A 14,614-nucleotide genomic window follows, 5' to 3' on the forward strand; every position below is an offset into this window, starting at 1 on the left:
CCATTACCCTATACAGAAATTGCTATATTAAAATTCAGGGATGCCACCTGCTGGCCTCAATTGTAACATACAAATAAAAAGTCTAAAAGCATAGTAGGGGCTCTGGCTCATTACTTACAAGGAACATCTTCCACAATCTCTGCCCAGGGGAGCAGTTCCTGCCTGTGAAGCTTGCGCCCTTTAGCCGCTCAGATGCCATGGTCACATATGAAATATTTTCTCGCTTTTCCATTACCCCCCCGCCTCCTGCTGGAGCCTAACCCTAATAATGTGCCCGCTGTGCTCCACAATGCCCCCAAATAGTGCACTGAAGAAATAATAGTACCATACAGATAGTCCCCACATACGAATACTGGGCCAAAAGTCCCACCAATTCTCTACCAGAGTGCTCACATTAATAATGGTGCCCCCTACAGTGATTCTCCCTGAGAGTGCCTCAATTAGTAGCAGTGCCCTCCATATTGTGCCCAATTATAATAACGCCCCACAACAGAGGCCCATAATGCCTCCATAGTGAGAAAGCTGGTAATTACTCACTGGTAATTCTGTTTCCTCATGGTCACAACAGCACCGCCAGAGAGATGGACTCCTCCCCCAGGGACAGGAAACCTAGAGCACAAAAGGAAGCACTTCTGTCCCCTACATCAGTGAATTACAGAGATCTAGGAAGCCTTCCAGTTAGTTAACATCTGAAATAACGCATACAACTTAAAACAACAGGCTAACACTTTTTTTTTTTTGCCACACCCCGTGAACACCACCGACAGCTCCCCCAGAGAGAATACCAGAGAAGAAAATTTGAGTGGGACCACCGCCTGAAGCACCTTACGGCCAAAAGCTAAGGAAGAAAAGGAACCCACGTCCAGTCTATAGTAAAAATGTGTGTGGAGACGACCAGGTAGCCGCCCTACAAATCTGGTCAACGGAGGCCCCTCTTCCTTTACGCCCAGGAAGATGCCACCGCCGGAGTGGAATGGGCCTTCAGATTATCCGGAGGAGACAAACCTGCAGAAACATAAGCCGTAGAAATGCCCTGCCTGATCCATCTAGAGATGATGTCTCCTCTTACTTTGTCCCCTTTATTTGGCCCTGACACCTGAATAAAGAGTCTATCAGACATCCTGAAGTCCTTAGTCCTGTCTATGTATTCCAGAACACATCTACGTACATCCAATATATGAAAACGCCTTTCTCCCTCAGAAGAGGGATTAGCACAGAAGGAGGGCAGCACCACCTCTTGGGACATATGAAAAGCGGAGACCACCTTAGGCAGAAATGCTGGATCCGGTTTAAAGATTATTCTGTCTCCTAGGATCTGAGTATAGGGCTCTCTGACAGATAAGGCTGCTAACTCCCCTACCCTACGAGCAGATATTGCTTCGACCAAGAGGGCGGTCTTCTGAACTAGCAGTCTGAGGGGAAAATCAGATAAGGGCTCAAAAGGACCTACACATGAGGACTGAAAAACCACTGAAAGGTCCCAAGACGGCGATCGTATCGGTGCGGATAACTGTAGTCTCTTGACTGCGGATCATCAGATTCCTTAAGTCAATCTTCTGGCCAAACAAAGCTCCCAAGGCAGAAACCTGAACTTTGAGAGTGGCCACTCTCAAACCCTTCTCCAGACCATTCTGCAGAAAATCTAAAATGTCCGCCAAGCTAGGTTTTCCCGGGTCAAAGGAAGCAATGTTAATCGCGGACAGAAATTTTCTCCAGATCCTGACATAAATCTTATACGTAGCCTCTTTCCTGCTGGTTTGCAATGTGGAGATGACGGCATCAGACAATCCCTTAGCTTTTAAATCCGTCAAATGGAGATTGAGCACCTCCGGATGACATACTGGGCCCTGTAAGAGAAGATTGGGAAGCTCCGGAAGGACCCAGGGATCCCCCAGCGGCATGGCTCTTTGACAGGAGAACCAAGCTGTCCGAGGCCAAAAGGGAGCCACCAGGATCACTTTTGCCCTTTCTTCTTTTATCTTCTTGATGACTCTGGGGACCAGCGCCAGAGGGGAAAAAGCATACGCTAGGTCCCAATCCCATTCCCGAGATCTTCCGGAACACCTCTGGATTTAACTTCCACTCTCCTTGACGAATCCGGTGTCTGCTGAAATAGTCTGCTCTCAGGTTCAGGTCTCCTATTAAGTGAACCGCTGATATTGCATTTAGTCGAGATTCTGCCAGAGAGAGAGAAACTGAAAAGACAATGACATTAGACTTGCACATCTGGTAGTTCCTTGTCTGTTGATCAGGGACACAGTAGTTGTATTATCAGAATTATTTTTTACATATTTACCCCTGATAGAAGTAGCTAAGGTTTGAAGGGCCTTAAAAACTGCAAGAGTCTCCTTGTAATTTGAAGATCTAGCCTGAGACTCCGGATCCCAAGACCCCTGGCAGTTTATCTCCCCCATGTGCGCCCCCCACCCAAAGGGGCTAGCATCTGTGTTTATTACCGCAGAACATCGAGGGTTCCAATCAAGACCTCTGGATACATTTTCCTCCTGTAACCACCAAACCAAGGAAGAGATAACATCAGCAGACAACTTAATCTTCCTATCCAGGTCTGACTGAGAACCATCCCAGGAATCTAATAGTTGTAATTGTAAACTCCTAGAATGCAGCTGACCCCATGGAACTGCAGGAAAAGCAGCGGTAAACAGACCTAATAGAGACCTACCCTTCCTAATAGTTATAAGGGGAGCAGAAGAAACTTCTTGCACAAAATACATTTTTCTCTCAATTTTCTGTCTGGGAAAAAAGGACTTTTGCACTTCAGAATCTAATAGGATTCCCGAAAATACCTTCTGTCTTGTCGGAAGGGGAGAAGATTTTTCCCAGTTAACTACCCAACCAGTTTTTCCACAATTGTTTGTGTATACACTAGGAAATCCTGTACCTTTTCCTTGGACTCTGCCACCAGCAGGAAGTCGTCCAAGTACGGGATGAAGATGCAGTCCCCCTCTCTGATGTGGGCCGCCATCTCGGCAATGACCTTTGTGAAGATCCTTGGAGCGACGGCTATTCTGAATGGCATGAGTTTACATGAACTGCCAATCTTAGGTACTTTTGAAAGTCTTTGTGGATGGGCACATGGAGGTAGGGCATTCCTTAGGTCTACAGATGCCATATAACAGTCCTTTGCTAACAGATTTATTGTTGACTTCAGGGTCTCCATCTTGAACCGATGGTAAGTGAGAAACCGATTCAGAGGTTTCAGATTTATGACGACTCTGAAGGTTCCGTTCGGCTTTTTTTTTTACAAGGAAGAGAGTTGAATAGAAACCCTGACCTATTTCCTCAGCTGGAACCGGAACCCCTTTTTCCAGCTCGAGAGAAGACAGACACGAGGGACCCGGTGGACATTTTGTGACTATGTAACGGGTAGGTGGTAGGCTGATGAACTCGCGACGGAGACCATCCCTTATGGTCTCTAGGACCCACGTACTCCTTGAAATTAACGGATTAACTGTCACTCTGCCAAGAAGTTTCTTAACCTGCCACCTACCCGCAAGACCCCGTCAATGGGGGCTGGGCTTTTTAGAGGAGGAGGGCTGGTTAAACATGAAGCCGCTACCTTTACAGGAACCCCTCCATCTAAAGCCTGACTGGCCTTTACCGCTATCCTGCCCCCCCCCCCCTTCCCTTCACACAAAAGGACCGATATTGCCTAGAGGACTGAAGAAGAGGGAACCCTTTCTTCTTATCCCCTGCTTTTTCTAATAAATCTGTGAGGACCGAACCAAAAAGTAACTCGCCCTCACATGGTATGGCACACAAAATGTATTTTTGGAGCCGAGATCCCCCGACCAATTCTTTACCCATAGAGCCCGCCTAGCCGAGTTAGTCAAGGCCCCAGCCCTAGCGGACAGCCTCGGGGTATTAGAAGAAGAATCCGCCAAAAAGGCGGCTTCCTGCCTAATTGAGGGAAGAGAGGCAAGTAGTTGCTCCTTAGGTACTTCATTTTGGATGTCTGCAGAGAGCTGGTCAATCCATAATAGCATGTATCTAGCCACTGAGGTACCTGTTATGCTAGGTTTAAGAGCTGCCCCCGTTGACTCCCAGGCTCTCTTAAAGAACCCCTCTGCCTTTTTATTCATGGGTTCCCTAAGAGACCCCAAAATCTTCAAAAGGCAGAGAACCCTTTCTAGAAATTTTGGCAATAGCCACATCAATTTTAGGCAGATGATCCCAGGAACTGGTCTCTGTGTCATCAAAGGGGTATTTCCTCTCTATGGCTCTAGGAATAAACTAATTCTTATCCAAGTTTTCCCATTCTCGGTTAATAAGTTGGGACACAGTCCGGTGAATAGGGAAAACTTTCCTTTTCTTTAATTCAAGACACTCAAACATGATGTCCAGGATAGATTTCTGTTCTCTAGCCTCTTCCAGACCCATAGCTGATCTTACTGCCTTGACCAACTGATTCGTATCTTCACATTGAAACAACGGTCTGCCTGACATATCATCTTCAGACCCCTCCCACTCCTCTCCTGCATAAACGTAAGAAAAATAGCTGGAGCAATATCATATATACACAAATATATACAGAACATATATAGAACTGGGACAGAAGGGGCAACTGCCGGCTGAGGTGAAAGTGACGTAAGCGCTGGCAAAACTCCTCTTAGAGAGGCTTCTATTTGGTTCTTGACCATGTCCTGCATCTGCAGTAGTAGTGAAGGAGTTTCATGCTCAATAACCTTATTAGTGCAGCTGACACAATTAGGTTTACTATAGTCAGCCGCAAGACTGACTTTGTACATGGCACATTCTTGACTCTTAACTTTTTTAGATTTCCTAGAACGCTCCTCCTAAAAAGCAGTAACCATACCAAGGGTCAGGAAAAAAATTATTCACCAACCAAACACATACACTCACCACCTCACCCCACGTCTGGGCAAGCACCCCCTCCTGGAAGCTGAATCACCGATGCTGGCTGTTCAGTTCACCTAAGGGAGGCAGAACTACATACGAAGGAACTCCTTTTTAAATCTGCCGCTCTGAGACTGGGCGAGCCGGCGTCTGATGTCATCTCGCCTCCTCCCCAGCCTCATGTGATCTCGGCCCTGCCTCAAACATGGCAGCAGCCACGATTGAGCACCGGACCCCTCCTTCATTCCACCAGCCGCTGCGATATCTATTTGAACCTCAGCTGAAACGGTGAGCTTTCAAAAAACTGCCGCGGCCCCTCCTGCACTACGAGCGGGCTGCGGCGAGGAGCGGGCGGCAAGTACAAAGAACCTGCAGCTGGGGGTGAAAGAACCAGCTCCACACCGGGAGACACACAGGGGGACCTAGCTACCCTGAACCACAGGGATTTCTAACTTCCCAGGTCCCCGAGCCAGACCCTATACACAGCCCAACAGGCTATGAGATTACTCCAGGCTTCCTAGGGACAGGAAACCACTGATGTAGGTGATGGAAGTACTTCCTTTTGTGTTGTAGGTTTCCTGTCCCTGGGGGAGGAGTCCATCTCTCTGGTGGTGCTGTTGTGACATGCTGGAAAGTGCCCTTATTAGTACTAAGGCCCCCTAAACTGTCCCCAGCAGTAATAATGCCCCCTACAGTGCCCCAGTAGAAATAAGGGCCCCTAAATTGCCCCAGTAGTAATTAGACCCCCCAAAATGCCCCAGGTAATAATAGGACCCCTCAAAATGCCCCAGGTAGCAATTTGGCCCCACGTAGAAATAAGGCCCCTCTATAGTGCAACAGTAGTTATAATGCCCCTTGTATTGCTGCAGTATTTATAATGTCCTCCTATAGTGCCCTAGTAGTATTAGTGCCCCCCAGTTATAATGCCCTGTATAGCGATTTCAGCATTTATAATGCTCTCTATAGTGTCCCAGTAGTTAATGCATCCTTGTAGTGCCCCCAGTACGTATATTGTCCCCTGAATTGCCCCCAGTGGTTATACAGCCCCCTGTAGTGGCTCAAAAGTGACAAAGAAAATAATGACCCGAGTCCTGCTCCATGTTTGAGTCCGTGAAACCGGCCATAGACCTCTTCCAGTCTTTGGCCAGAGTTTTCTGTGTCCCAGCACAGGTGGTTGCTATGAAGTCATGACACCGCCTGCATCCCTTACCCCACCGTTCTGTTCAATTATTGATTTTTGGTCTTGAAGTCCACTGGGCCAACAGGGTACAAGCTTAATTTATAAAAAGGCACACGTCTCATCATAAATTAAGATCATCCTCTTGCGGTCTGTGAGCCCAAAATGAAATCTATTGTAGGAAACTGCCATAAATGATAATTCTGCCTAGGGCTGATGTCCATGCCCACACCACCTTGTCGTAACGTGTAAAGAATGGCATATAAATGCTATTTGTACAAATATTGTTGTGCAAATGGAATTTAACCCTTTCACCCCAGTAGGAGTTTTTTGTTTTTGCGTTTTCCACCCTGTGCCTTTCCAGGACCAAAACTTTTTTATTTTTGCATTCACACAGCACTTTTTTTGCAGGACAATTTGTACTTTCTAATGGCACAATTTAATATTGCATAAGATATTGTAGGGGGCTTGAAAAAAATTCCAAACAGGGTGGAACTGAAAAAACAAAATAAATAAATGAATTCTGCCACAGCTTTATGGGTTTTGTTTTTACCGATTTCCCTATGCAGTAAAACTGACCTGGGTCAGTACAATTACGATACTATGTATTTATAGTTATACTTGCGTTTTAATACTAAAAACATAACCAAACAAAAAAAATTGCTATTGTTTTTTTTATTGCCATATGCGCCCCGAGAGGAAGGCATGGCTGAGACGTGCATTGGGTGTGCGGCTCTCCTGAGGTGAATCTCCCTACAATGGGTATGTGATACTTGTGTGTTACGCTATATGAGGAAACAACTCAAATATATTTGCACATGCTCTTTAACATCATTATCATGTTAGGGATTCTACATTTATGCTCTCCTATGTATGAATTCATATGGTTTAATTTACTTTACCAATCACGGCTCTTTTGTGGGATTTTATATTCATAGGACCCCTGTTGCTCCCCTCATATTTTTTTTTCCCTATAATGGGTATATAGTACTTGATTGCTATTATATATGAGGGAACGACTTGTTGATATATTTGGACATGCACTTTAACATTATAATTACCGTATATACTCGAGTATAAGACGAGTTTTTTGGCACATATTTTTGTGCTCAAAAAGCCCCCTTGTCTTATACTCGAGTCTAGGTCTTGATTGCGAAAATTCGCAAAAAAAAAATCGAATATTCGCTTTAGTTGGTTTTTGTACTGTTAAAGTTATTGTTGATACCATATTGTTTTTCTTTGAAATAAATATTCAAAAACCTTTAACCTACTGCCTCAATTAATGTAATTTTATTGGTACGGTATCTATTACCATTTTTGGGGGGTAAGATTAGGGGCCTCGGCTTATATTCGGGTCGGCTTATACTCGAGTATACACGGGTATGTTGGGGACTATGTATTTATGCTCTTTTATATATAAATTCATATGAATCAATTTATTATTTCATCAATCATGGTTTTCTACTGGAATACAGAATCTTTATAATCATTTCCATCATATATGTATTTTGATATTATCTCCTCAGGAGTAGACCACACTTTACATTTGATGTATCATGTCTCTATATCATATCGTGCATTTAATAAAGTATTTTTAGATTTGCAACCTGTTTAGTCTGTTTTTTCTGCGTAGGTATATTCATTGTATACTGAGTAGGCTTTGATTAGGGTCTGTTATAGTGCCCATTTTTATTCCTTGGCTAATATTTGACTTTAAAGGGAACCTGTCATCAACTATATGCTGACCTCACTGAGGGCAGCATAAAATAGTGACAGAAATGCTGATTTCAGCGGTGAGTCACTCATGAGCTAAAAGTAAGTGGTTGATGAGAACCAGCATCATAACCATTGCAGCACAGACCTTTAAGAGTCAAATCTACCAGAGAAGAGTCATGGTTATTCATAATCTCCTGCACTCTCATCCATCTGCTGATGATTGGCAGTTGTCTCCTAGAGAGAAAGGGAGAAAACTAGGTAGAAGACTGTCAATCATCAGCAGGTGGGCAGGGAAAGCAAGAATTCATTAAAGGGCTTCTGTCACCCCTCAAAAGTCATTTTTCATTTTTAGGCTAATTAAAATCCTTATAGTGCGATTATTCAATATATAGTGCTCTTACCTTTTTCTGTGGCTTAGTTTCTTTAAAAAAATGCACTTTTATAATATGTTAATTACCTCGCTACCAGCAAGTAGGGCGGTTATTTGCTGGTAGCCGCCGCATCCGCCTTTAAAAAAAACGCCCCCTCCTCCTGTTGATTGACAGGGCCAGCGAGCCTCCTCCGGCTGGCCCTGTCAGCATTTCAAATCTCGCGCCCGACGTGTCTTCATTCGACGCAGGCACTGTGAGATAAGGACGCTCGCTTCCTCAGCACTCCCTCAGTGCACCTGCACCGATGACGTCACCAGCGCAGGTGCACTGAGGAAGTGACCGTCCTTCTCTCAGAGCGCCTGCCTAAAAAAAAAAAAAAATATGACCTTTGGGGGGTGACAGAAGCCCTTTAAAAATCATTAGCATTGAGTCTATGAGAATTACATTATAGGGAGATTTATTTTCTCCCTTGCGCCTGAAAAGTGGTGTTAGAAAGTCACAAACTCTGTGTTTTCAACTTTTTTTTTTTTTAAATAGTTGCATGACAAGAGCAGGGAGGGGCATGGTCAGCCACACAGACAAATTGATAATCATTTATGCCAGTTTTCTGGTGCAAATGAAGCCAAAATTCTATGGCAGCTCTCTGAGCCGTCGTAGACTTCTGTTTAGGCGCGTGGAATGCAGGAAGAGAAGATGTGCCTAATTTATGATGAGGCATGCGCCTCGTCACAAATTAAGCGCATTGGATATCAAGACTGGTGCAAAAAGCGCTGGTCTTGAAAAGTCTCCCTCTATGTTACTATGGAGCCCTGCCACAGACAGGGTCTCCATAGGAACCAATGTGTGGCAGTCTTGGATCATTCAAGAGGACCGAGGCTTCCCCGATCCTTGTGCTCCCAGATGCATGTTAACCACAGCACCTGATGAGTTAAATGTATGCGGTTTACGTTATAATCGATTGCATACATTAGCCCTGGGTGTTTGCTGAGCAGGCATCATCTTTAAAGACTTGCCCTGTGCCATACACATATGATGTTGGGCAGGAAGGGGTTAAAAAAATGGTCACAAGTTTTGCAACTTTTTAGTGTCAGTTTTATGATGTTGGGGAAATGATAAGGAACCCCTTTGTGTAGAATAATAGCATACTGCATAATTATGTTCCGTTGAGGCTCTGTACAAAGTACTCCAGCTATCATTTGGCTGTGTCCGGTATGACTGTAACCAAAAACAGGTATGAAAATCCCCATGAAGGTTTTCACTCCGTAGAACAATTGGTCAGCAAATGTAGCCAAGGACTGAACAGAAGAACAATGGTTTGTGCGATACTTATGGTTGTGATAAAAAGGAATACAGACACATTTGATACTCACAGGTCTCTCCTTATAGCTTTGCAAAGTATATCCAGCTTTAGCTCTTCAATATCCACCTCCTCTTCCTTAATAAAAAAATAAAATAAAATTAGTTTCTCAAACTAAGGGCGTTTCCACACATTCAAGTTGTTCATGCAGTTTTTGAAGCAAAGACCAGGAGTGGAGTAAAAAATGAGGAGTCAAAAAGTTTAATCTGTCTTTAAAGAGGTTCTGTCAGCATGATCAACCCTATTAAACCAGGCATACTTCCTGGTAGGGCTCATCATGCTTAGTAAAACTATACTTTTCTTTTGTCTGTATGCTAAATAGCTGCAGGGTTGATCGTGCAGACAGAGCCTCTGTAAAAAGGGTTTTAAAGACTTTAATACTGATGACCTATCCTCTGGATAGGTGACTAGTATCTGATCGGTGTGGGTCGGACACCCGGGACCCCCGCCAATCAGCTATTTGAGAAGGCACCGATACTCCTGTGAGTACAGCAGCCTTCTCCGTGCTTACCAAGCACAGCGCCGTTCACGGTATAGCGGCTGTGCTTTTTTATCGTAGTTCAGCCCATTCACTTCTATGGGACTGAGCTGTGCCTAGGCCATGTGATCAATGAACGTATTGTCAATGGCCTAGGAAAAGCTGAGAGAAGGCAGTGGTGCTCATACGAGCCAGTGTCATCTTAAACAGCTGATCGGTGCGGGTCCTCAGTATGAAATTCCAGGAAAAACCCTTTTAATACCGTCTCTCCTTTTATGATGCATACCTGACTTTGGCTTCAAAAACTGCATCAAAATCCCTAAATGTTAGCATAAAGTAGCACTGTAAGGCCTCTTTCACATGAGCTAGTCTGAATGTGTCAGGGTCTGTTCAGTGAAAAACTGACAGGTTTGCGTGCAAGCCAAGTCAGTTTTGTCTGTAATTGTGTTCAATGTTTTATTTATTTGTCACAAGGATTGCATTTGTTTTACATGAACTGAAGAATAACACACCGCATCTTCTAGCAAGTATCAGTAATAAAATAAAAATTTAATAAAAAAGGGTATTTGGATACCATGCGTATGCTGTCAGTTTATTTTCACTGACTTATTCATTTGAATGAACCAGTCCTAAGTGAAATATACATGAAGCTATAGAACATGCTGCAATTTTTCCTGAACAGACAGGTGGTCACATATCCATTAAAATGAATGTGTCAGGATTCAGTCTGGATGCTGTCTGTTCACAAAACAGAATGCAAACGGATGGAAAACAGACAGGTTTTGTAATTGACATACTTTTGTAATTGCATGTAATAAAACATTTTGCATAGCCACGGAGTTATTCAATAAAATGTAATTGTATAGTGCCACGTGATGCTTTTTTTAATTTTTTATTTCTTTGTCCGATCCACTGAGTTGGCTGCACATAATCAGTTTCATCCTTTAACTGCCTCCTCAGTTGTGATAGGGAGAGCTGAGTAAGCATGGACACACCTCTTGAGCTGGAATAATGGGGGGGGGGGGGGGGGGTGGAGACAGCACGTCCTCAAGAGAAGGTTTTATTCCAGATGTGTCCGATGGCTTAGGTATGTCATGGTGGCTTAAGGGTTTAAGCAAACATGAAGACCAAGGAGCTCTCCAAACAGGTCAGCCATCGTAGTGATGGTGAACCTTTCACAGACTGAGTGCCCAAACTGTAACCCAAAACCCACATATTTATTGCAAAGTGTCAACACGGCAATGTAACCTAAATACTACAGTCCAATATAGTATATCTTCCATGAACTTTATCATTTATATATAATAGCCTGCCTGCATTTAATGTGCTGCCTATGCTCCCTGCGCCAATGATGGGCGGTAAACGTCTAAGGCAAATTGGTACACCATGCAATTTTTCAAGGGTGTGGGTGGTCACAGAGAGGGCTCTGAGTGCTGCCTATGGCACCCGTGCCATAGGTTCGCCACCACTGCCCTAGAGTACTATTAAAGAAATTCTGCCCCACAGATAGCAATATAAATATAAATAAATGAAAAAACACCTTATTCTACGTATAGTAGCCTACCATTGCACCCTGTGGCAAATAGGTTTTGACGTTAAGCTGCTGTAGGTTATGTCCTGCATTGGAGCTGTGTAATGTAGGACGCACAGGTGTGTAGGACGCGCAAGAGAAGGATGCCTGCCAAAACTCCCAGACTGGGCATTAAGGGAATCGGTCAATGATTCAACAGAGCTACCAGGAATAACACTGAAGTAGAATCAAAGATCCACAGTGAAGATAGATGTATTTGTCAATAGAACCATTATAAACAGTACTCTCCACAGAGTGGGGCTTTATGTAAGAGTGGCCAGAAAAAAGGCCATTGCCTAACCCCTTCCTGACCAGTTCCGACTAGCTGACCGATGCCTTCCATAGTCACCGTGGCTGCCCTCCATGGAAGCCTGTGAGACCCAGCGCCATGGGTCTCACAGGCAAGCAGTCTGTAAGTGTATTACACTGTGTAATATACTGACAGCCAATGCATTACAATACAGATGTATTGTAATGCATTGTACAGGGGATCAGACCCCCCAAGTCTCACAGTGGTACAAACCCCCTTCATGACCAGGCCACTTTTTACACTTCGGCACTACACTACTTTCACCGTTTATCGCTCGGTCATGCAACTTACCACCCAAATGAATTTTACCTCCTTTTCTTCTCACTAATGGAGCTTTCATTTGGTGGTATTTTATTGCTGCTGACATTTTTACTTTTTTTGTTATTAATCAAAATGTAACGATTTTTTTGCAAAAAAATGACATTTTTCACTTTCAGCTGTGAAATTTTGCAAAAAAAACGACATCCATATATAAATTTTTCGCTAAATTTATAGTTCTACATGTCTTTGATAAAAAAAAAATGTTTGGGCAAAAAAAAAATGGTTTGGGTAAAAGTTATAGCATTTACAAACTATGGTACAAAAATGTGAATTTCCGCTTTTTGAAACGGCTCTGATTTTCTGAGCACCTGTCATGTTTCCTGAGGTTCTACAATGCCCAAACAGTAGAAAAACCCCACAAATGACCCCATTTCGGAAAGTAGACACCCTAAGGTATTCGCTAATGGGCATAGTGAGTTCATAGAACTTTTTATTTTTTGTCACAAGTTAGCGGAAAATGATGATGATTTTTTATTTTTATTTTTTTCTTACAAAGTCTCATATTCCACTAACTTGCGACAAAAAATAAAAAATTCTAGGAACTCACCATGCCCCTCACAGAATACCTTGGGGTGTCTTCTTTCCAAAATGGGGTCACTTGTGGGGTAGTTATACTGCCCTGGCAATTTAGGGGCCCAAATGTGTGAGAAGAACTTTGCAATCAAAATGTGTAAGAAATGACCGGTGAAATCCGAAAGGTGCACTTTGGAATATGCGCCCCTTTGCCCACCTTGGCAGCAAAAAAGTGTCACACATGTGGTATCGCCGTACTCAGGAGAAGTTGGGGAATGTGTTTTGGGGTGTCATTTTACATATACCCATGCTGGGTGAGAGAAATATCTTGGCAAAAGACAACTTTTCCCATTTTTTTATACAAAGTTGGCATTTGACCAAGATATTTTTCTCACCCAGCATGGGTATATGTAAAATGACACCCCAAAACACATTCCCCAACTTCTCCTGAGTACGGCGATACCAGATGTGTCACACTTTTTTGCTGCCAAGGTGGGCAAAGGGGCACATATTCCAAAGTGCACCTTTCGGATTTTGCAGGCCATTTTTTACACATTTTGATTGCAAGGTACTTCTCACACATTTGGGCCCCTAAATTGCCAGGGCAGTATAACTACGCCACAAGTGACCCCATTTTGGAAAGAAGACACCCTAAGGTATTCCGTGAGGGGCACTGCGAGTTCCTAGAATTTTTTATTTTTTGTCACAAGTTAGCGGAAAATGATGATTTTTTTTTTTCTCTTTTTTCCTTACAAAGTCTCATATTCCACTAACTTGCGACAAAAAATAAAAAATTCTAGGAACTCGCCATGCCCCTCACGGAATACCTTGGGGTGTCTTCTTTCCAAAATGGGGTCACTTGTGGCGTAGTTATACTGCCCTGGCAATTTAGGGGCCCAAATGTGTGAGAAGAACTTTGCAATCAAAATCTGTAAAAAATGACCGGTGAAATCCGAAAGGTGCACTTTGGAATATGTGCCCCTTTGCCCACCTAGGCATGCAAAAAAGTGTCACACATCTGGTATCGCCGTACTCAGGAGAAGTTGGGGCAATGTGTTTTGGGCTGTCATTTTACATATACCCATGCTGGGTGAGAGAAATATCTTGGCAAAAGACAACTTTTCAAATTTTTTTATACAAAGTTGGCATTTGACCAAGATATTTTTCTCACCCAGCATGGGTATATGTAAAATGACACCCCAAAACACATTGCCCAACTTCTCCTGAGTACGGCGATACCAGATGTGTCACACTTTTTTGCTGCCAAGGTGGGCAAAGGGGCACATATTCCAAAGTGCACCTTTCGGATTTTGCAGGGCATTTTTTACACATTTTGATTGCAAAGTTCTTCTCACACATTTGGGCCCCTAAATTGCCAGGGCAGTATAACTACGCCACAAGTGACCCCATTTTGGAAAGAAGACACCCCAAGGTATTCCGTGAGGGGCATGGCGAGTTCCTAGAATTTTTTATTTTTTGTCGCAAGTTAGTGGAATATGAGACTTTGTAAGGAAAAAAGAAAAAAAAAGAAAAATCTGCATTTTCCGCTAAATTGTGACAAAAAATAAAAAATTCTAGGAACTCGCCGTGCCCCCCACGGAATACCTTGGGGTGTCTTCTTTCCAAAATGGGGTCACTTGTGGCATAGTTATACTGCCCTGGCAATTTAGGGGCCCAAATGTGTGAGAAGTACCTTGAAATCAAAATGTGTAAAAAATGGCCTGCGAAATCTGAAAGGTGCCCCTTTGCCCACCTTGGCTGCAAAAAAGTGTCACACATCTGGTATCGCCGTACTCAGGAGAAGTTGGGGAATGTGTTTTGGGGGGTCATTTTACATATACCCATGCTGGGTGAGAGAAATATCTTGGCAAAAGACAACTTTTCCCATTTTTTTTATACAAAGTTGGCATTTGACCAAGATATTTT

The 14,614-nt window shown here is 43.5% G+C and overlaps 1 protein-coding gene across 1 annotated transcript in view; it reads right to left on the reverse strand.

Moving 5' to 3' along the window:
- Positions 1 to 14,614, reverse strand: part of NUP133 (nucleoporin 133) — a 279,976-nt gene that overhangs the window by 12,319 nt on the left and 253,043 nt on the right. The window contains exon 24 of the mRNA XM_044292116.1: positions 9,510 to 9,574. Coding sequence (XP_044148051.1) covers positions 9,510 to 9,574 — 65 coding nt within the window. The remainder of the gene's footprint in view (positions 1 to 9,509; positions 9,575 to 14,614) is intronic.

Source organism: Bufo gargarizans, chromosome 4 (genome assembly GCF_014858855.1).
Source record: "Bufo gargarizans isolate SCDJY-AF-19 chromosome 4, ASM1485885v1, whole genome shotgun sequence".
NCBI lineage: Eukaryota > Metazoa > Chordata > Amphibia > Anura > Bufonidae > Bufo > Bufo gargarizans.